This window comes from Ochotona curzoniae, unplaced genomic scaffold, assembly GCF_017591425.1.
Source record: "Ochotona curzoniae isolate NIBS_2020 unplaced genomic scaffold, NIBS_Ocur_1.0 contig_3819, whole genome shotgun sequence".
Taxonomy (NCBI): Eukaryota; Metazoa; Chordata; class Mammalia; order Lagomorpha; family Ochotonidae; genus Ochotona; species Ochotona curzoniae.
Window position 1 is genome coordinate 38,784,760 of NW_024466004.1, and position 21,138 is coordinate 38,805,897.

The following is a 21,138-nucleotide window of genomic DNA, read 5'->3' on the forward strand; positions in this document are numbered from 1 at the left end:
TGGCCTTTGCCTTCCATGCTGCAGCCTAATATCCCTGGTTCATACAGACCAGTCAGTGTAAGAGCCTAGCTTGCCATGACCTGTGCTCCATTCTGTTCTTCCTTGTGAGTTAAGGTTTGCTCAGCCCTGCCCAGTCTGCCCCTTTCTAGTTGCAGTTCAGTCTACCCCACATCCTGTTTTAGGATGCACATTTGGGTGCTCCTGCCTTGACCTGCCCAGACTGTTGTCGGTTCCTTTACCCGTAAGTGATGGCATATTCCATGGTCATACCTAGCTCAGCCCATTACCGCCCCAACTCGTGAGCTAACCAGAGGTACGTGTATTTCCACATGGTTCGGCCCACACGTCCCCCAGAGAATCTACCCCTGGATATGGTTCTCTCATGTGTTGGTTAGTGTCTTGACCCTGCCAAGTGTGTCCCATCACCTGTTCTGCCACTCAGTCAGATATTGGCACCTAGCCCTGCTAGACAGGTCCCCAGGCATAGCTATTGTGTTGACTGGTGTGTGGCAATCAGTGATGCTCTATGTTAACAGCCCATCTCAGGATTCCAGTGTGGGTTGGTGAATCAGTCTGGCCCAAATAAAGCTTATGGACTCTCCCTTCCAAACCCTCAGATCTCAGTACCCATGCTTGCAAGCAACTTCCATGACCCATCATCGCTGGGAATCACACAGAATTCATCCATCACCTACACTCGCACTAACCTTATCCCTGGATGTCCCTAGCCAGCAATTACATACCCTATAAACCGTAGAGCTCGCCCAAAGCCTCAGACTCTCACCGTGTGGCAACGGTGTCCCTGGGCCAATTCCCGGGCATTGGGTCTGACCTGGCTCGGGTACTTTCCACCAGTGAGTTGCCACCACTGTGAAGGGCTGCTGTCACCTGAGCCGCCAAGGTTGAACTCCTAATTTATTATTATGTGAGAAATCTTTCTGTTGTTTATACCAATTTTGAATTAGATTTTTCTACTTTCAGCCTAAAGTAAGCTTAACCAATAAATAAGTCAACTAGTTAAACTCTTGCTGGCAAATTGAATAAATAGTATTTACTTTATGGAATTGTGAAGAATAATTGAAATGTTATGGGGAAAGCCACTCTAATTATAAAATAACTTCATAGATTTGTGGTTCTATTAGCACAAGTGATATTTGCGCTTTAGTATGCAGAATATTGCACTTATACGAGGCTTTCTTTGGTAATTACCTAATAATGATATGCAAATCATTGGGTTCTTTAATGACAGAATTAAATGATCTTCAAAGTTTATTCTAATTCTACAAAATAAATTAGTCTAGTCTTTGAATATTCCTACGTGAAAACCCAGATTAGGTAAACACAAAGAATGCAAGTTAGTAACGTAAAACATAATTCATTAACCAGTCACATTACAGATACTTTCCACTTCTTTTTTTTTTTAAAACATTTATTTTATTTTTATTGGAAAGGTGGATATACAGAGAGGAGAGACAGAGAGGAAGATCTTCTGTCAGATGATTCACTCCCCAAGTGAGCGCAACAGCTGGAACTGAGCCAATCCGAAGCCAGGAGACTCTTCCGGATCTCCCACATGGGTGCAGGGTCCCAAAGGTTTGGGCCACCCTGGACTGCTTTCCCAGGCCACAGGCAGGGAGCTTGAAGGGAAGGAGGGCAGCCGGGATAGAACCAGCGCCCATTTGGGATCCCGGGCGTGCAAGGCGAGGACCTTAACCACTGCACCATTGCGCTGGTCCCGATACTTTCCATTTCACGGTGATTCTACTGATTTTAGTACTTTGAGAATCAGAAAGGCTCCATTACCAGTGTACCTACCTACTGTGAATATCAACTCTCATTACTTTATACAGATTGCATTTACTGTTAAGTAAACTCATGACTTGTTTTTCTACATCTAACCAACATGAGCATACCATTGTTTTTCTTTTTTCTGTCATCTCTGTTATTCTTTTGTACTGCCATCTTCCTATATACTTCTTTTACCTAGAGAACTAAGTATGCATCAAAGTGACTTCCTTTTTTCCACTATCTTCTTTCTCTTCCTCTTCATTTGTAAAAGAAGGTGAAAGGTAATTTTTAAGGTCCTTACTGATTCCTAACATTTTTATGTTCAGTTCTGGTTCTAATATTTGCAGAAGAACTCAGCTTTTTAAAATTTTATACATTTTATTTTTAATGATTTTTATACACTTGATTAGGGTGCCCAACCAACGCTCACCCCCTCTGGCTTATGCATGTACCTTTAGGTACAGTCTGCCCAGCCTGGCTTGTCTCCAATCCGGTTTACATGCAGGCCAACAGGTTTTGTAGCCCTGCCTGGCCTAGTCTGTCCCCAAGCTCAGCTCTTAATGCTCATCAGTGGATATAGTTGCCCAGCAGGAGGTCTCCTTGCAGCCCCCTCCCCCCCTCCCAGCTTCGTCCACTCCCTGCTGGAGCTCACATGTGCTGGTTTAATCTTGTGGCCCAGTGTGGCATGGCCCACCTCACCTTAGAATTTGTTAGTGGGTGCTGCAGCCTGGCCTGGCCCGATGCTGCCCCCAGGTCCAGCTCACACTGGTGGAGAATACAGCCTACCCAACCCAGCCAGCCCCTAGTCCTGGCCCTAATTTGAACTGGCTGTTATTGCTGACCTTCCTGGAATAACCCAAATACCAGCCTAACTCGCCCCAGACCTGAGCCAAAGGAGCAGCCTATAGGTACTGTAACCTCGCCTGTTCTGGGCTGCTCCTTTTTGGTTCTTGCACTCATCTGCAGGGATGATGTCCCAACAGAAGAGTTTCCAAAGTTCTTCTATCAAACCCCTCCAATACCAGATTTCGTTCACACCAGAGCCCTATTTAGTCCACCTCCTGTCCTAAGAGGAATAGTAGCCTTTTGACTGGCCCTCACCCGTTTCAGTTCTTACTGTTGGGTGCTCTGGACACCCACAAGCCCAGGACCCTCCCCCTGCATAGCAGTGGTGGATGGGGAGCTAGGATCCCCAGCAGGAAGTCTGGCTTGGTACCACGTGGCTGGGGGATCCAGACACCAGTACTGCTGTTCAGACTTACCTGGACTCCGCCCACTAACATGATGGTGGTGGACAGAACTGTGGTCCTGAGCATGCCAAGAGCCATCTGAAATCCATCCCCAGCATGGTCACTGTGGACAGAGGAAATTCTTGGACAAGCCCAGGACCCTCCCCTCTGCCCAGTGGTGAATGGAAAGTCAGGATCCTTAGCAGCAGTCCTGGCCCAGCATGGATTCTCGCAGCCAGAGCCATGTGGCTGAGGGATCCAGATATTCTCTCACTGCTCAAAATTACCTGAACTCCACTAAGAGATTACTTGTTCATATTTTTAATAACTTTCATATTGGTTTCATATGTTGACAGTATTTGAATGACTTTTTAAATGGTAAAGTTGGTCAAAAACAGCTTTTCTACTGTTACTTTCTTATGGCTAAAAATGAACCATTGCTCACCTGATGAGATCCATCTTTTCTTAGATGTTTCATTCTTTTTATACCAAAAATGGGAAACAAAAAGATTTAAAATGTTTCACTTCATGGTCCATCAAATATTGCTTGTCTGGTTGTCTTTTTTTTTTTAAGATTTATTTATTTTTGTTACAAAGTCAGATATACAGAGAGGAGAGATAGAGAAGAAGATATTCTGTCCGGTGATTCACTCCCCAAGTGATCGCATTGGCCAGAGCTGCACCGATCCAGAGGCAGGAGCCAGGAACTTCCTCCAGGTTTACCACATGGGTGCAGGGTTCCAAGGCTTTAAGCCGTCCTCGACTGCCTTCCCAGGCCACAAGCAGGGAGCTGGATGGGAAGTGCAGCTGCCGGGATTAGAACCGGCACCCATATGGGATCCTGGCATGTTCAAGACAAGGACTTTAGCCTCTAGGCCATGCTGCCGGGCCCCCAGTTGTCTTTTAAAACTAAAATTTCATTCTTAAAAATTGAGTTAAAGTGACATTTTAATTAGAGAAAGGTGAGATAATGGTTGCACAGATGCTGTTTGCTATATTGGATGAATTAACCCTAATTTTTTTCTCCTACAGAGAATCGGTGCACACAGGAGTATAAGACACTTGTTTTTACAAATAAAACATTGTTTTCCAGATTTTTTCAGGAAGGTAAAAGCAAAATTTCTTTATCAAAAGTGTATGATGACTTGCATTTTGATTAATTTTCATTATTCCTTCTGACACAGACACTCCTTGAATATGCAGAGAAATGGAAAACTTCAGAAGACCCCTTACCTTTGTTGGAGGTATACACAGTGGCTATCCAAAGTTATGTTAAAGCTCGACCTTATCTTACCTCTGAATGTGAAAATGTAGCATTGGTTCTGGAACGCTTGGCATTGTGAGTAGTTTTTTTAGTAAATATACTAGATTTAGCTTTTTAATTGTTAACTTTATATCTCAGATCTTGTGATAGATTTTAAATAGATTAGTTATGAGGAGTTTACTGATGATATTGGAATTATTGCTTTTATTCCTCATTTGTGTCTTAGTAATTATTCATGTCCTGATGAATTTTCTGTTTTTCAGAAGCTGTGTTGAACTCTTACTCTGTCTGCCGGTTGAGTTATCAGATAAACAGTGGGAACAATTTCAGACACTGGTGCAGGTGAGACTGTTTACCTGTTGGATGTAATATGATTACAGTTTATATTGATTTTCTTTATTCTAAATAATGACAAGCATCAGTTGGTGCTCTTACTAATACTAGTGTTTTTCATGTGAGAGTACTTCAAAAAGTTCATTGGAAAATGAATTAAAAGATGAGTTTGCTTCGGCACAGAAAAAATTTGTGTGTAGTTTTGTTATTTGATGCATTTTCTATGAGTTTTTGAAGGCCCTCTATAAACTAAATGCTCAATAAATGTTTACTGATGAGTAGGTATTGCATGTTTCTTTAACATTACAAAATTAGGGCTTTGCCAGAGCAATAAGGGAATTCAAAAGAAAATGCTCTCATTTGTATTTAGAAATAGTTAATTACTGAAAATCTGCAATATGCTTTCTAAAAAGTTAACATTTTTAATTTAATCCAGATGAAAACTTGATGGGGATAAGTATATTTCTCTATTTTAAAGGTGAGGAAACTGAGGCTCATGTTCTAAAATATGTATCTACTCAGACAAATACAGCAAATACAATGCAGTGGTTATTTTAAACCAGTGTTTTTGTATCCCAAAGCCCATACTTTTTCTCCTCTATCTGAAAATACATGCTTAGTCTTTCTTACTTAGTACAGTATAACACAATTTTGCACATGGTTGTTTTGGAATATCTTTAAGAATATTAAATTTATTTCAAGCACTAGATTATGCTGTATATGTAATCGCTATATGTAATTGCTTCAAGTGAACTTTTATTAGTTGGTTAGTTGAGATAAATATGTTCATGCTCTAGATAGTTTCAAAAAGTATAATTAGCTTTCTTTCTTGTTTCTCTAAATACCAGAGTTCTTAATATCAGAATTCTTAGAATATCTTTCAGCCTTATTCTAAAATGTATGAATTAAAGACGGTTAGTCTTAAATTTTAGACCAATAGAAATAAGCTATAGTTAGGCAGAGTAGTCAGTATTCCTGTTTTAATAGTAAACATTAAAATCCATATCAAATTTAAGGTCTTTGAAGGCAGAATTCCTACCTATTTAATCCATAGGATTCCATGTAGTGTCATACACACAACAGATATTTAATAAATGTTTGTTGAAATGAAAGTGTCTTGTCCTGTTTGTCACATTGCACTACTAACTTTTTAATCAGTTTCTCCTTCAGCATGTCAGTAACTTGTGTCTTATTTTTTTTCTCCGCATGTGTTTGTTTAAATAATTAGCTGAGAAATTTTCATTGTTAAACATTCAGATACACTTTATCATAGAATTAGATGTTGTTTATGCAGAAATATACTACTGTACTCATTATGCTATTGATTTTGCTTGCTTAACATTGACTTTTAAAACACCGTGTTTGACATAGGAGCACTTTGTTAATACTTTTTAATGCAGATTAATCAGAAGGAGTTAATTCCTTAAATTCTTCTACATTCAGCTTCTTCTTACAGAAAATATTTTAAAGCATTTGAATTTTGTTGCACTGGGATGATTCTTAGAATTTTGTCTTGTTTTGTTTAAATATAGTGTGAAGCATTCCCAGGATACTTTGCTCCCATTTTTGATCTGGCCTGGAAGTTATCTTAAGTGCATTTGTGTTATTCTCCTTGTGTTTAAACTATTTAAACATTCTTTATCCCACAAAAGGTACTCTCTTCCCTAGTACTTTGTCCATAGACTTTATCAGTAAACATTTCTAAATTGAATAATACCTTTGGTGTTTTGTGGATAGAAGAATATGCCATTTGCATGAACACTTGGAGACAACTAGTAAGCAAGGTTCAAAATGATCTTTAATGTAAAGCTATCAAAGCTCACTAAATGATTTTCTTTTTATAATTTCCTTTTATTGGAATAGGTAAGGCCTTGGTATAGAGCTTTTTATTAATGATAGGAAGTAGCACAAGATATAAAATGTGTAAGGTCTTTTATACTTATGTGTATTCTGATACCTTTTCTATGAAATAACTTTACTCTTGAATTAGTTTTTTGAGCATAAAGATAATAACATGGACTTATTTCTATAAATACGTTATAGTTATTTAAGAGTTACAATTGATCCTTGAGGTTTATCTTTAGATATCAGAAGTAAAGGAATTCAGCGCTTTGTAATATGTGACATAAAATTTTAAGTATTATTTTTCAAAAGTTTAGTATTTTATTTAAAGCCTGATACGCTTGCTTTTAAAATTTGTTGTAATTCTTTGGATGTTTATTTAATATTTGTAGGTAGCTCATGAAAAGCTGATGGAGAATGGCAGCTGTGAATTGCATTTTTTAGCTACTCTAGCTCAAGAAACTGGGGTGTGGAAAAACCCGGTACTGTGCACTATTCTTTCCCAGGAACCATTGGATAAGGATAAAGGTAAATTTTCAAGAGAGAGAGAAAAAAAAAACAGTCATGAGATTAGAAAAAATAAGCACTTAAAGTTGTTTTGGTAACAGTTCATCTCAAGGTACTAAAAGAAGGACCATGTTACTAAATTTCATCTGAAGCATTGAGGCCCTTTTTATTTTATGGGGGGTCGGGGTGGGAGTGGATTTATAGAATTATTGAACATTACAGAAACTGGAATTTTTCTCCCAACATTATTTGAACAGAAAAATTTCTTCTGAAACATACTGATGGTGGCAATCTAATATTTGTTAATTAACTTATGTGCATGGAAAACTAAAAATAGGATAACTTATTTTCTCAAAAATAGAATGAGAAATCAGTGCTAGAACTTAATTCTGTGTCTCTAAAATCAGTTTTCTTTCTCAGTTTATTGCTTGATCCTTTATCTTGCTTTATTGTATGTGAGCTCAGGCAATAAAAATCTAAACAGGCAGGTAACCTGTTGGAAGTAGATCGCTAAATCACTAGTATATGTAAAATCGTGTTCAGAGTTTGCAAATTATAGGTAGCATGAAAATAATAATTATATTCTGGGTACTTTCCTTGAAATTATTTAGGAAAAATATACTCCTAATTCACCCTGATCTTTCCTGCGGTACTTATGTGAAGGAATAAATTTTGTAAAGTGTTTTGCAGTATAACAATGGGAAAAAAAAAACATTTTTATCACTCTGAGCTTCATCACTTACTGCTGCTTTTCTTGTTGACAGATGGGAAAAGCTAGGTAATTTTGCTATACAAGAGCGAGTAACAAAGGTCATAAGAACTAAATTCCCTTGTTTTTGGACACTGGTGTTTTGAAGGAGCCTTCTAGCCAGTCTGCAATTCTCCTCAGGCTGGTTGTTTCTTTCTGCATTCTCTATTATTTTCTCCACACTTTTCTGATATTTCTAACAGTGTTAATCTGTCCTTAGTTTTCACAAGTATTTTTAATATCTGCTTCCTTCACGGATATCCATGGGTTAGCTATAGTAATCTCAAGACTTAAAGAAGAGTTGGAAGATAGCTTCTCATTATTAAAAATAATAGATTTAAAATTGAAAGTATTAGATTCTTTAGCATGTTAGCAATATTTCTGATTTATACCAATATATTTTTATTATCAAATTATAATCTTCTCTGGCTTAGAAATACTAGATGTGATATATTCATATTAACAAATGATGTATAAATCAGAGGTGGGGAAGTGCTATTTATATGCTTGGATTCATTTAGTCTTCATAATGTTTCTGTAATAAAGGTAGGATCTTTATTGTCCCTATTTTATACATGAGAAAATGGAGGTTCCAGTTAATCATTACATTTCTGGGGATGAGAGACAGAACCGGGAATTAGGCCCTTGACTTCTTCCTTCTAATTCGCCCTGTTGCAACTTGCCTAATTGAAGGATTACCTTATACTTACCGTATTGATTCCTAAATAGCATTTTGCTAAACTCACAAATCATGTTACCTAAAGCTTGGAAAAGGATCCTTTACCTTATCAGACTTAAACGTGTTATTTAAAAAAAAAAAAAAGAAGAGGAAGAAAAAGAAAACATGTGCTCAGTTCCCTTACTTGCTTGACTGTGTCTGACATTGAGCCTATTAACAAATGTCTCTGCCCATCTCTCTGCTATTTGTTTCTTGATTTTCGCCTAACATAGCCACTGGAATAGTTTGGACTGTGCAGCCAGGAGGAGTTTCTACAAAGCAGATGGATTGTAGGTAGTCAGACTATTACAGCTCATGAAACGAACAAGGAAATGTTATATGATTGAGAGATTTTGCAGCCAAAATCTTTACTTGGCCCTGTTATTTAAAAGGACTGTCTGAATAGCAATTACATAAATCAGAAGTATATGTTTATACACTGAAAAAGCTGAAGGAATTAACTTTTTGCACTAACATGCTAATTTATATTTTTTAATTTAACAGTGCAAGGTTGTGTACTGTTTCGCTCTTACATTTGTTATCTAGCCCATTTGGATATACCTTACCAAAACTTGCAGCAATTCTGAAGAGAAAAGCAAGATCAAAGATAATAAATAGCATGTATTCATATGCTAGTTTATAGTGAAGACTTTATAATTTTGATGTAGTATTGTGTTGGGCAGTGTATAAATCTACCTAGTCCTAAACTGTGTTAGTTCTCATTTTTTTAAGTTGGCCACGTGAGCTCTCTGAAACTCGGCTAACCCAAGAAAGGCTCTTTGACTTTGGTGAACAAGGGAAGACAATTCAAAATTAAAGATGCTACTTCACTTGAAAGTTTCAGCATCCTAGAATTAATATTTCTCCTAACTAAGCTAATATAAGTCAAGTAGATAGTTTTGAGTATCATAGAAACTTTAGCCATGCTTTCATATTATTTCTGCCCTTATTCATAATCTCTGTATTAGAAAATCACTGTTTACTATTTTAATATAATTTTGACTCACTAATAAATAAAATCAGTAGAGAAAGGGTTACTGTAGTGAAATCCATTTTTACTATGCTGTTAGGAAATCTTCATTGTGAAAATCACATTCACCATTCGTACAATTTTCATTTGCCTAGATCTAGTGCTCTCCTTACAGGAATGCAAACTGTAAATCCATGTTTTACTCTGTAACAATGGAGATCTTGAAAAGACCACCATGTTTGTACTTAGTTGTGTTTTTTCCCCTGTGAATTATAAGGTTTCCTAGGCATGGCTTTAAAATAAGATTGGTTAGAGAAGTGACACTCTTACTACTTTCATCCTAACAATTTATACTTCAAGTAATATGACAAAAGATAACTACCACTTTGGAAAGCTACTTCTTTCTTGAAACTCAGTGAGGTTATTAAAAGTTACATGCACCTACTACGTAACTTTTAAATAATGGCTGCTTTTAAATTTTGTATTTCGTGTGTGTGTGTGTGTGAGTGAATGCAATTAATCTTGTTAGGAAGACAGAGTTATAGAGAAGAAGAGACAGGGATCTCCATCCACTGGCTCACTCCCCGAATGGCCACAAAGGCTTAGCTGAACCAGTTGAGCTTCATAAGGTCTCCCACATAGATGAGTGGGCCCAAAGGTTTGACCCATTCTCCACTGCTCTCCCAGGCCATAAACAGGAAGCTAGATTGAAAGTGGAGCAGCTGGAACTAGAACTGGTAGCCATATGGGATACTGGTGCTGTAGGCTTAGGCTTAACTCACTTAGCTACCATGCCAACCCCAATGTAGGGTTTTGTACTTTTTTTAGTATAATTTTTTTCTGTTAATTTCCTATGTCTGACTCATTCTATTTCCTTAACTTGTAAAGATCCTTCTGAGTCACAATTTTGTTATCCTTAGCTTCTCGTTGGTTGACCTTACTAGCATATACCTAGAAATCCAGATCCTTTTGATCATAAGCATGAAACAGTTCTATCCAGAAATGGAATCTGTGGGGTTCTTACAGCAGATTTTTTTATTGTGCTCAGTTCTTTTGTCCATACTCTTTATCATTGTTTAATCAAATATATGTATGTCTGCCTCACAATTCTATTTGTCTTCTGTGAAGATGCTATGAAAAAACATAGCAGGTGTTTGGTTCAATTCCTCTTAAATAAAAATGATCTAGTACTAAGGTTAGTTTGACTGACTTTATTATTTTTAAAAACACTTATTTTAGAATAGGTTTAGATTTACAGGAAAAAAAAATTGAGAAATTTCCATATACCTCACACTCAGTTTCCATTATTAACATAATCCATTAGTATGCTATGTTTGTCACCATTAATAAACCTATAGTTTTACTTTGTATTAACTAGAGTCCATACTTTATTCAGGTTTCCTTACTTTTTACCTAATGTCCTTTTTCTGTTCCAGGAGCCATCCAGGATACCACATTACATTTAGTCGTCATGTCTCCTTAGGCTCCTCTTGGCTGTGACAGTTTTTCAGACTTTCCTTGTTTTTGATGACCTTGACAGTTTTGAGACGTACTGGTCAGGTATTTTGTAGAATATCCCTGATTTGGGATTTTACTGATGTTATGCTGTTGATTAGACTGGGATATGGGTATTGGGAGGAACATCACGGAAGTAAAATGCCATTCTCATCATTTCATACAAGGGGTGTATATTATCAACATGACTTGCTATTGATATGAACTTTGATCACCTACCTGAGGTGTAGTGCCCTCTTTTCTCCTCTGCAGACTTGTTTTTTCCCAGTGTATCTAAGGTTTCTTTGATAAAATAAGTTAAAATATTCAGGTCATAAGAGACAGAAAGTTAGATTCTACTTCATTTGAGGGAGCAGTGTCTACATTAATTATTTGGAATTCTACATAGATTTATCTCTTCACCATTTACTCATTTAATGCATATTAATAAAGATTCATGAGTAGTTTTTTTAAAAAGATTTATTTATTTATAATATTGGAAAGTCGGATATACTGAGTGGAAGTTCTTTTGTCTGATGATTCACTCCCCAAGTGGCCACAACAGCCAGAGCCAAACCTACCCAAAGCCAGGAGCCAGGAGCTTCTTCTGGGTCTCCCATGTGGGTACAGGGTCCCAAAGCTTTGGGATGTTCTCAACTGCTTTCCCAGGCCACAAGCAGGGAGCTGGATGGGAAGTGGAGCTGCTGGGATTAGTACCAAAACGCATATGGGATTCTGGTACATGTAAGGCAAGGACTTTAACCACTAGGCTACTGTGCTGGGCCCCATGAGTAGTTTGATCATAGTCTGATTCTGCTCTGTTTTCTTACTCAGATCATTCTAGCTTTGGCTTTTGTGATTGTTTCAGTTAACTCCTGATCCAACTTTAAAATTGTTTTTTATTTTTCTGTTGTTTGAAATATAGAGATACATAGACATGCAGGCAGCTATAAAGAAAAACATTTTACATCCTCTGGTTCTCTCCCTAAATGTCTACAACAGCCAGGGTTAGTCTAGGCTTAAACTGGGTTTCTGTGACTCAGTCTTTTTCCCGGATGGTTGGCAGACTCCCAAGTATTTACGCCATCATCTGTTTGGTGGGGTGCACATTAGCAGAAAGCTGGACTTGGAAGTAGAGTTGTGGCTTAACACCAGGTGTTCAGTATGGAATATGGGCATTTCAGATGACTTACTAAGTGCTGTGTAAACTCTTCCAGTTTTCCTCAGTTCCCTTGTTGTAATCTTCTCATAGTGGAATTTGGTTTTTATTTGAGCACTTCCTTGCTTCTCTGGCACTACAAGATGTTCCAGACATATTTATTATCTTGTACATTTCATTTTATTAAATAGTTGTGTTAGAAAGCAAGGCATGGTCACTGGTGTCTTATTGCTGCTAGGACCTCTGAGTGCAGAGTAGGAAAGTAAATGTTATATACTAACATTTGTTGTGTATACTTGAATCTACAAATATTTCTATATGTATATAGTTTTATCTGTTTTAAACTGAGTTTGTTGTGATGTCTCCAGCACTGTCCATTACCACAGAGGTCATTCTACCTCCTCCCCTTGCTTATTTGTGACCTAATTCAGCAGAGTGTTACACAGTTGAAACCATACAGAGTGTAGACTTTTCAGAATTGTCTTCTCCCACCATTGACCATTTATTGAGCGAATCAAACCTAGTGTGCCTGTATATGGTTTCATATTCACTTGAGCTATGAATGGTAATTCCTGTTACTGTTGGTATTATTGTTTTTTGAATTTTAACCATACCAATAGATGTGTAGTGATACACATCACATTTCTGAAATAGCATCAGACTATCTTTCCACACATGTTTTGCCATCTGCAGTCTTTGGTGAAGTACCTGTTTAGATCATTGACCTGTTGTTTAGTTGTTTTCTATTGTGTAACTGTAGTTTGTGTATTTTAGATACAAGTTCTTTATCAAGTATGTGTGTAGCAAATCGTGTGTATTTAGCATATCTGTTTTATTTGTGGCTTCTTTTAATGGTGGCTAAGAAGTGGAAGTTTTGCAGCTTAATAAAGTTTACTCTATCATTTTTTTCTTTCTTGGAATTTATTTTTGTTGTTCTATCTGAAATTCATCACCAGAACCGGTGCCATATACAATTTTTTCCCGGAGATTTTATAGTTTCACAGTTTACATTTGGTTCTGTAATCCATTTTGAGATAATCTGTGATAGGCAGAACCTAATTTATCATAGTGAGCCTGTCTTGATTCTTACCAGTTGCTCTCATCTTTCTCTGAACATTCACAAGCCATCATTTCATCATAATTAATCTTGAGTCTTATCTAGAATCGTATCTTGTCCTCTTTCTGCAATTTTACAAAATGTGCCATTACTCTCATTTTGAAAATTATTTTTTCTACTTAGTCTGTTACTGTTTTATTCTATTAAATCCCAGTAAGGTTACCAGGGTCATCATCAGAGTAGAAGACTTTTCCATTTCTCTGACATTGTATGTTACATGTAGTGAAGCCAAAGCACCAGGCCTTTCTCAAGGAATGTCCTGCGTTCTTCAGTTTTACTGTTCTCTTTTTTTTATTATTATTTATTTATTGGAAAGTCAGATATACAGAGAAGAAGAGGAGAGACAGAAAGGAAGGTCTTCCATCTAATGATTCACTCCCCAAGTGATCACAATGGCCGATGCTATGCCAATCTGAAGCCAGGATCCCGGAACTTCTTCGGGGTATCCCACACGGGTGCAGAGTCCCAAGGCTTTGGGCTGTCCTCGACTGCTTTCCCAGGCCACAAGCAGGGAGCTGGATGGGAAATGGAGCTGCCGGGATTAGAACCGGCGCTCATATGGGATCCCAGTGTGTTCAAGGCAAGGCTTCAGCGCTAGGCCACACTGCCAGGCCCCTGTTTTACTGTTTTCAGCAGTTTTGATTAGCCACGTTTTGTCTTTGGGCTTAACTTTACTTATATTTTGCATGAATTATTGCCGCATTTCAGACATTCAAAGTATGTTTTTAGTCTGGCCTACTTTTCCTTCTTTTATTTGTGCCATTATAAGATCTGAAACTCTGAAGAAGAAAGCTCTTCTTTTATCATTTTTTTAGACACTTTCCCCTCTGCCTTAATCACATTTTTATAGGCTTGCTAATCCTAATATGAATTTTGTGCCCTGTAATTTACCCCCACCCATTGGAACCCTTTGTTTTTGAAAACTAGATTTTCCCGTATTATGTAAATCATTCTGAATTTTGTGGGGCAGCAGGCATTTATTTCAGTAAGAAATTTTGCATTTGAAAGTGGACATGGGATAATTGCTATCTTAGGTAAATACTCATTTACATAAAAGTATTATTTTAAAGAGAAAAGAGGTATGAAGAGAGAACTAGTAATAATTAATACTGCTTAAATAGGAGGTGACCAGTTCTGATTACATAGAACTGCATTTTGCTATCAGGTAGCAAATCTCTAATTCTTTCTCACTGTTGATACTTTTCTTATGTTTCTTTTATGTGTGTGTCTTTGCTTGTCTGTCTAGAGAGTTCTGAAAAGATAACAAGGGAACCTAGACTTAAATATAATTTCAATTTTTTGTGGTAATACATTTCTTATAAAAATACACTAAGAAGTTTAGTACCTTGTGCATTATGTTGAAAACAGCAATATAATTTTCATAACCCGTTTTTTTTCTGTTTGTGCTTATATTTAGAAAGTTTTTACTATCTTCATCTCTTTCATTCCCAAAGTTACCTTGTAATTAAGTGTAACTCTTAGAATCTTGTGGATTCTGTATTGAAGCAAGCTGATAGAACTTAATAGCAATGAACTTAGAAAAGTGTTTCTCCCTTATACATTAAGCCTCATGTATTTGGTTAATATTAATTACATCCTGGTAACTTTATAATTAACTATGAATGTATGACCCCAACTTTTACAAAGAATGATTTAAAATATACATTGTTGAGCTAGGAATCATCTTTGGTTTAACTTCAGTTTTATTGTACATGGATTATTACCAGATTCCTGATATTCACAGTGCGTTTTTGTCCATGGCCTACTTTCCTTTCTTTAAAAAAGCCATTGTAACATCTATGATATCCTTCTTGAAATATCCTGTAAATGATACTGTTTTATAATTCCATTAACAGTGCATAATAGTTGTGCCTTCTGCACATCTCCACCAATATTTTATGGTTTTTAGTAATCATACTAATGGATGCGTAATGGTATCTCACTGTCATTTTCATTTGCAATTTTCTAGTGATTTGTGATGTTTTGTATAATGTTGACTGTTTTGTGTTCATCATCTTTTGAGAAATATCTTTCAAAGTTTTGCCCATTTCTAAAATCTAAGCATTTGACTTTTTGTGTCTTGAGTTGTAGATGTTCCTTTCCTAGTGTGTATATTAACCCCTAATCAGATACATGATTTGCATGTATTTTCCTCTCATTCCATAAGTTGCTGTTTTATTCTGTTATGCTCTTGGATGCATTAAGGTTTTCAAGTTGATTAGGTCTCATTTGTCTAATTTTGCATTTGTTCCCTATATTTTGATGTCATAACAAAGATGTTATTGTCAAGTCTGTTATCATGAAGCTTTTCTCTTAGTAATCTTAGGTTTGTGTTTCTAATCCAGTTTGAGTTAATTTTTGTGTATAGAATAGATAGGGCCTGATTGCATTCAGTTACATGGAGATACTCTTTTTCAGCAACACTTGCTGAAGAAACTAATTTTCCCCATTTGGCCTACTTGTTAAACATCATGTATGTTAGGGTTTATTTCTGGACTTGCTTCTATTACAATGATATATGTATTTTTCTTTATAGCAATATCATATTTTTTTTATTACTCTAGTTTTCTAGTGTGTTTTGTGATTAGGAGGCATGAATTTTTTTACTTTGTTGCTCTTTGTTAAGATGAATTGGGAAAATCAGGGCCCTTGAAATTCCGGATAAGTTTTAGGATGAGTATTTCTGCTTTTGCACAAATTATTATTGCTATTTTGGTAGGAGTTGCATTGAGTATAGATTGCTTTGTGTAAGATGGACTTTTACACAGAACGTCTATTTTTGTCTTTTTTTTTTTAAGATTTATTCATTTTTACTTGAGGAGAGAGAGATTTTCCATCCATTATTCTCTAAATGGCCCCAACGGCCAAAGCTAAGCCAGTCCAAAGTCAGGTCTCCCACATAATTGGGTCCCAACAGCTTGAGCCATCCTCTACTGCTTTCCCAATCCACAAGCAGGGAGCTGGATCAGAAATAGAGCAGCAAAGAATAGAACCAACACCCATATGGGATACAGAGAATGAGCTTGTTGAGTCACCTCAGCACCCCGTCTGCTTTCATTTCTTTAAGCAATGTTTTGTTGTCTTCAGTGTGCCCAGACTTTTACCACTATAGCCAGATTAATTCCTAAGTATTTTTTATGATATCATTATAAATGTATTTGCTTTCTTCTTAGATTTTCTGTTGTCAATATTTAGAAATGAAGTTTATATTTGTATGTTAATTTCTATATCCTACAACTTTGCTGAATTTGTTAATTAATCTAGCAGTTTTTAAAGTGAATCTCTAGGATGTGCTATGTAAGATCATGTAATCTGCTACAACATGAGTTTACTTTTGGCTTTTTCATTTGGATGACTTATTTCTTGCCTTACTTCTGAATTATTTTTAAGACAATACAAATTATATCATTGAAAGAAAGAAATAATGGACCTCTAGATAGTCCGTTTGATAAATTTGGAATTTACCTTTTGAAAGTGAGGGAAAGTACTAGCGGGGTTGTTTTTTGTTTGTTTGCTTGCTTTTTGTTTTCTTAAACAGAAAAGACCATGAGATATGTATTTTATTAAGAAAGCACATTGGTTCCAAGTGGACAAGTCATAGAGGCAGTAAGAATAGATGGAGATGAGTAGCATACTGATTAATGATTTGGGATGATGGGATTGGGAACAGTGTTAGTAAGTCGAAATGAAAAAAGTGAATGAAACTGAGTATTTAGGTGTTAGAAATGACTGAACTAGATGATTCATTGGATGTGGGTGATGCATGCATGGGGGGAGTGTTTTAAAGGCTGATTTAGTTTCTGTCTTGATAACTGAGTAGAGAGAGAGATATGGAGAACTCAGACAAGTTATAGAACTGGACCAGAAATGGAGAAGCTAGGATGCAAATATCCCCAGGGAATGTTGGCATCACAACCGATCCTCAACACTGACCCACAGTATTTTCTAATATTGTATCAGTGTCATTTTATGAGATAAAGGCTATTTTTTTTTTTACTTAAATTGACCTAGTTGTAAGCCATTCATTACATTGCCATCTAGTTCTCTTGATGGTTCAAATGTAGTAAAACCTTTTTTTGTTGTTGAAGTCTGTAAAAATGCAATACATAAAAAGACTACATATGAATCGAAGTTTGAATATGTTACACTTGGGTGGGGTTAAAGTGAAAAAGTAAACTGGGAACTAAAATTTGATGGACAGTAATAGTAATAAAGGATAGTAATGATGATAAAATGTTTTCCTTAAGTGTGGTAAGCAGTAAAACAGTCATTACAATATTGAAACTATCAGGAAAACATTTCCTTGATGGGAGAGAGTATAGAAATGTGCACAAGAGTGGGAAAAAGAAATGCAATGGAGGAGAAAAAGAAAGGAAAGTGTGCAAAGAAGTGAGTTACAGTGACAGTGAACTAAATAATAAAGTCTACTTATGATCCATTTTAATCATGTTTTACTTTAAAGGCTAATGCTATTTCACACTTCTTTATTAACACAAAGTACTATTTTAAATAGAAGCAGACATAGAAGTCAAATATGAGCATACATTTTTCTGGCCCCACATTGCATAAAGCTAGACGTGAGAAAATATATTTCAGTCCTCTTTGTGTCATTAACTGACTATGTGATTCTAAGAAGCCACTTGCCTTCTGTGAGCCTCAGTTTACTCATCTGTCAAATGATGGAGATGGACAAAATAATTATAAAATCCCTTTTGCTCTATTCTGTATTTGAGATTCATTTTGCCACATTTTGAAAAACAGTTTTTGAAAGTTTAATATTAATGTGTATTCTTTTACATACGTTTTGGTACAGAAATTATTTTACACATTTTGTTATTCTAACTTACATACTGCTTTCTGAGATTTTTAGAGACTATGTGAGGCTGACCTATTATAAATACCATTAGCTTTATTGTATCTTTATCACCTTTAAGTTATTTCTTTGCTATGCTCTTTGGAGTCTAATTATGATTTTTTGTTAAATATTTAGTTTCCCATAATTTATTTTTCCAGTGTTTCCTTTTGGGAAAATGATTGTATTAAGAGACAATCAGCTTTTTCATTTTTTAAGACAATCAATTGTTTATAACCAAAAATAGCTTTGTAGGAAAATGACTTTGGTTTTCTCAAGTCTTTCAGAAAACCTCACAGACCATTGCTTTTACAATAAGCAAAACTTTGAAAATGTATTTGCAATAGAATTGTCTTAATAGAATTCTGTGATATAAAAATAAAGTGCCATTTATCTCAGGAAGGCATCAAAATTGACACTTGATTTTATTTATTTCTATTCAGTCTTTACAGTTTTGATTTATTCTAACTTTTAGAGTAGAGGGTAGCAAGTAGAGGTTTAGACTTCAGGGCAAAGATGAAATTGATGTCTTGTGTTATATCATTTATGTATTGATAGTTTTAACATTGAGGAGTCAGAGTGGAGTGCAATTAGATATATATTTAAAAAATAGATATGAAAAGGAAACAGACTACCCAGTAAACTGTTCATTAGTTGTATTTTCCAGTCTATTCACAAGCAGAGAAATTGTACTTTATTTATAGGAACATTTCAGGATAACTTTCATCAAGTAAATGTTCAAGCATGGTTTTCTTTCTGGTAAAGAAAACTTAAGGAAAAGTTTAACTCACTATTAGAACAAATCCTCAAATGTAAATACAGAATAATTAATTATTGTTTGTAGATGAGCAAAAAAGACACTAGGAAATTCAAAGTTAAGAGAGTAGAAATTTGCCACATATTAAGCTAATGTTGAAATTTACTGATTGAAGTTTTAAAAATAATACAAACTCAAGGAAGTTTTAAATTTTCCTTTGGCAGATTTTTCCCCTTTGTGATTTTGTAGAGATTTTGTTATATCTATTTTCTTCCAAAACATCTATTTTTAAAATGTAGACTGCACATTGTAAAATAAAAATATCGACTAAATTGTTTTAAATAAACCATCTGATCTGAAACATCTATTTTTTAATGTAGACTGCACATTGTAAAATAAAAAGTAATATAAATATTAAATGAAATATTAGTTGAATTTCTTCTTTTAGAATATTGAAGCATCTTTTTGTGATCGCCAGTGTAACACCCAAACATTACACATTATATGGATACTATCAATATGATAATAATAACACTATTAGGATTTAAACCATTACAGAATTTATTCAGCTTATTCTAAATGTTACTAGAAGGGACAAAAATAGTTAATGCAAAGTAATTTCTCTTGCTTGCAAGGCAAGTATTTTGGTGACAGTTTTACTGGCAGTAGGAAAAAATTGAAGAAAAGAGAATACTATTTCCTGTATCTAAAAAGAATCGTCTTTATAAGTGTTTGTATTGCAAATGAATTGTTACAAAATGTTAATAATTTATTATGTCTTGTTTTTTAAAGCGAATGAATTTTTAGCTTTTGAGGGTCCCATCTTGTTGGATATGAGAATTAAACATCTAATCAAAACAAATCAGTTAAGTCAAGCAACTGCTCTAGCAAAGCTGTGTTCTGACCATCCAGAAATTGGTACAAAAGGTAGTTTTAAGCAAACTTACCTTGTCTGTCTTTGTACATCATCACCAAATGAAAAATTAATTGAAGAGGTGAGTACCTATTTTTTCTTCTTAATTACTTTGAAAAATGTGGAACTTGGTTTTTCACAAGATTGGAATGTCTAATTTCCAATAACTTCAGTTAATGAAATGGACCATTTTGTCCATCCTACATTTTCCATATTCCTCTAGATAGTCTTCTGATAACTAGATTTTAAGCAGCTTTCAGAATTGTATGTAAATTGACTTGACCTGTTTTCTATTTTAAATGATGTGGGTTTTAAATGGTTTAACTAAATATGGTGGAAATAAATGGTGATGGTGTGCTGTTTAGTAGCATATAGATATTTTTAAAGACTAACTTTAGTAATAGCCAAAATATTCCTAGAAAACTATATAGAATTTTTCTCTGTAGAATGTATATAAGAATAATTTTCTGTATAAAAATGTATCATTTTTAGTGTTTTGATTTGCATATTTAATATGAAACTTTATTGCAAAACACTACTTCTGATTTGGCAAAAAAAAAAGTATTTGTACATTTTTGTTATTTATGACTACAAAATTGGAGAGTTTTGGTCAAAATGGGGGTTTTGCAATTTTGGAGATCCCACAATTTCAAAGTGAAGTTAGAGACAAAAAAATTAGAAGTTATTCATGTGTAGCAACTTGATTTTAAAGAATTCAAATAGAAGAAACTAATTTGGGTGCTAAATATTTGCAACTAACTTACATGTGTAATGTGCATTTGTTGATACTACAACAACGGGAAAGGAGAACAACAGGATTGTGAAACAGATGTAAGCTTATGTGAAGGGAAAGGCGGAGATATGACACAAAGGACGTCAGAGTATGTGTGGTTCTCTGAATAGACAATAAAAGTCATACAGAAAGCTGAATGCCCATATAAGGCTGCAGATTGTAAATGTATGATGATTGATTTTTTTGTGAATACAAAATGAACTAGGGGATATAGTGTGTGCCAACATAGAAATAAACCAGTGATATAGTTGGGATATTTAGAATCCTGAGAAGAAATATGTCAGGCTGTTTCTAGCCTGAAACACTTTAAACCATTAATTCAGACACTGACTAATTTATGGAATTTTTAAATTGCTATTGACAGTTGACTTTTTAAATTGCTATACAAGGGCAAAATAAAAGGCTGAAGTTTTCTTATTCACAATAACTAGATGAAGTAATTGGCAAATGTGTAATATTTCTTCTTGTAACCTTAGAAATAAGTGACTTTTTTTTAAAGATTTATTTATTTATTGGAAAGTCAGATATACAGAGAGCAGGAGAGACAGAGAGGAAGATCTTCCATCTGATGATTCACTCCTCAAGTGAGTGCAATGGCTGCAGCTGAGCTAATCCAAAGCCAGGAGCCAGGAGCTCCCCTGGGTCTCCCACACG

General features: G+C 35.4%; 1 protein-coding gene across 4 annotated transcripts in view; it reads left to right on the top strand.

Annotated features, from left to right (window-relative positions):
* The window catches only part of ZNF292 (zinc finger protein 292), an 81,384-nt gene that overhangs the window by 37,604 nt on the left and 22,642 nt on the right, over positions 1-21,138 (top strand). Inside the window, exons 2-5 of one of the 4 annotated variants that reach the window (XM_040983734.1) lie at positions 4,202-4,356; positions 4,545-4,623; positions 6,849-6,984; positions 19,571-19,773. In XM_040983734.1, coding sequence (XP_040839668.1) covers positions 4,202-4,356; positions 4,545-4,623; positions 6,849-6,984; positions 19,571-19,773 — 573 coding nt within the window. Of the gene's footprint in view, positions 1-3,923; positions 4,357-4,544; positions 4,624-6,848; positions 6,985-10,835; positions 10,960-19,570; positions 19,774-21,138 lie in introns of those variants that run through there. The other 3 variants (XM_040983735.1, XM_040983736.1, XM_040983737.1) reach the window with 3 other exon arrangements.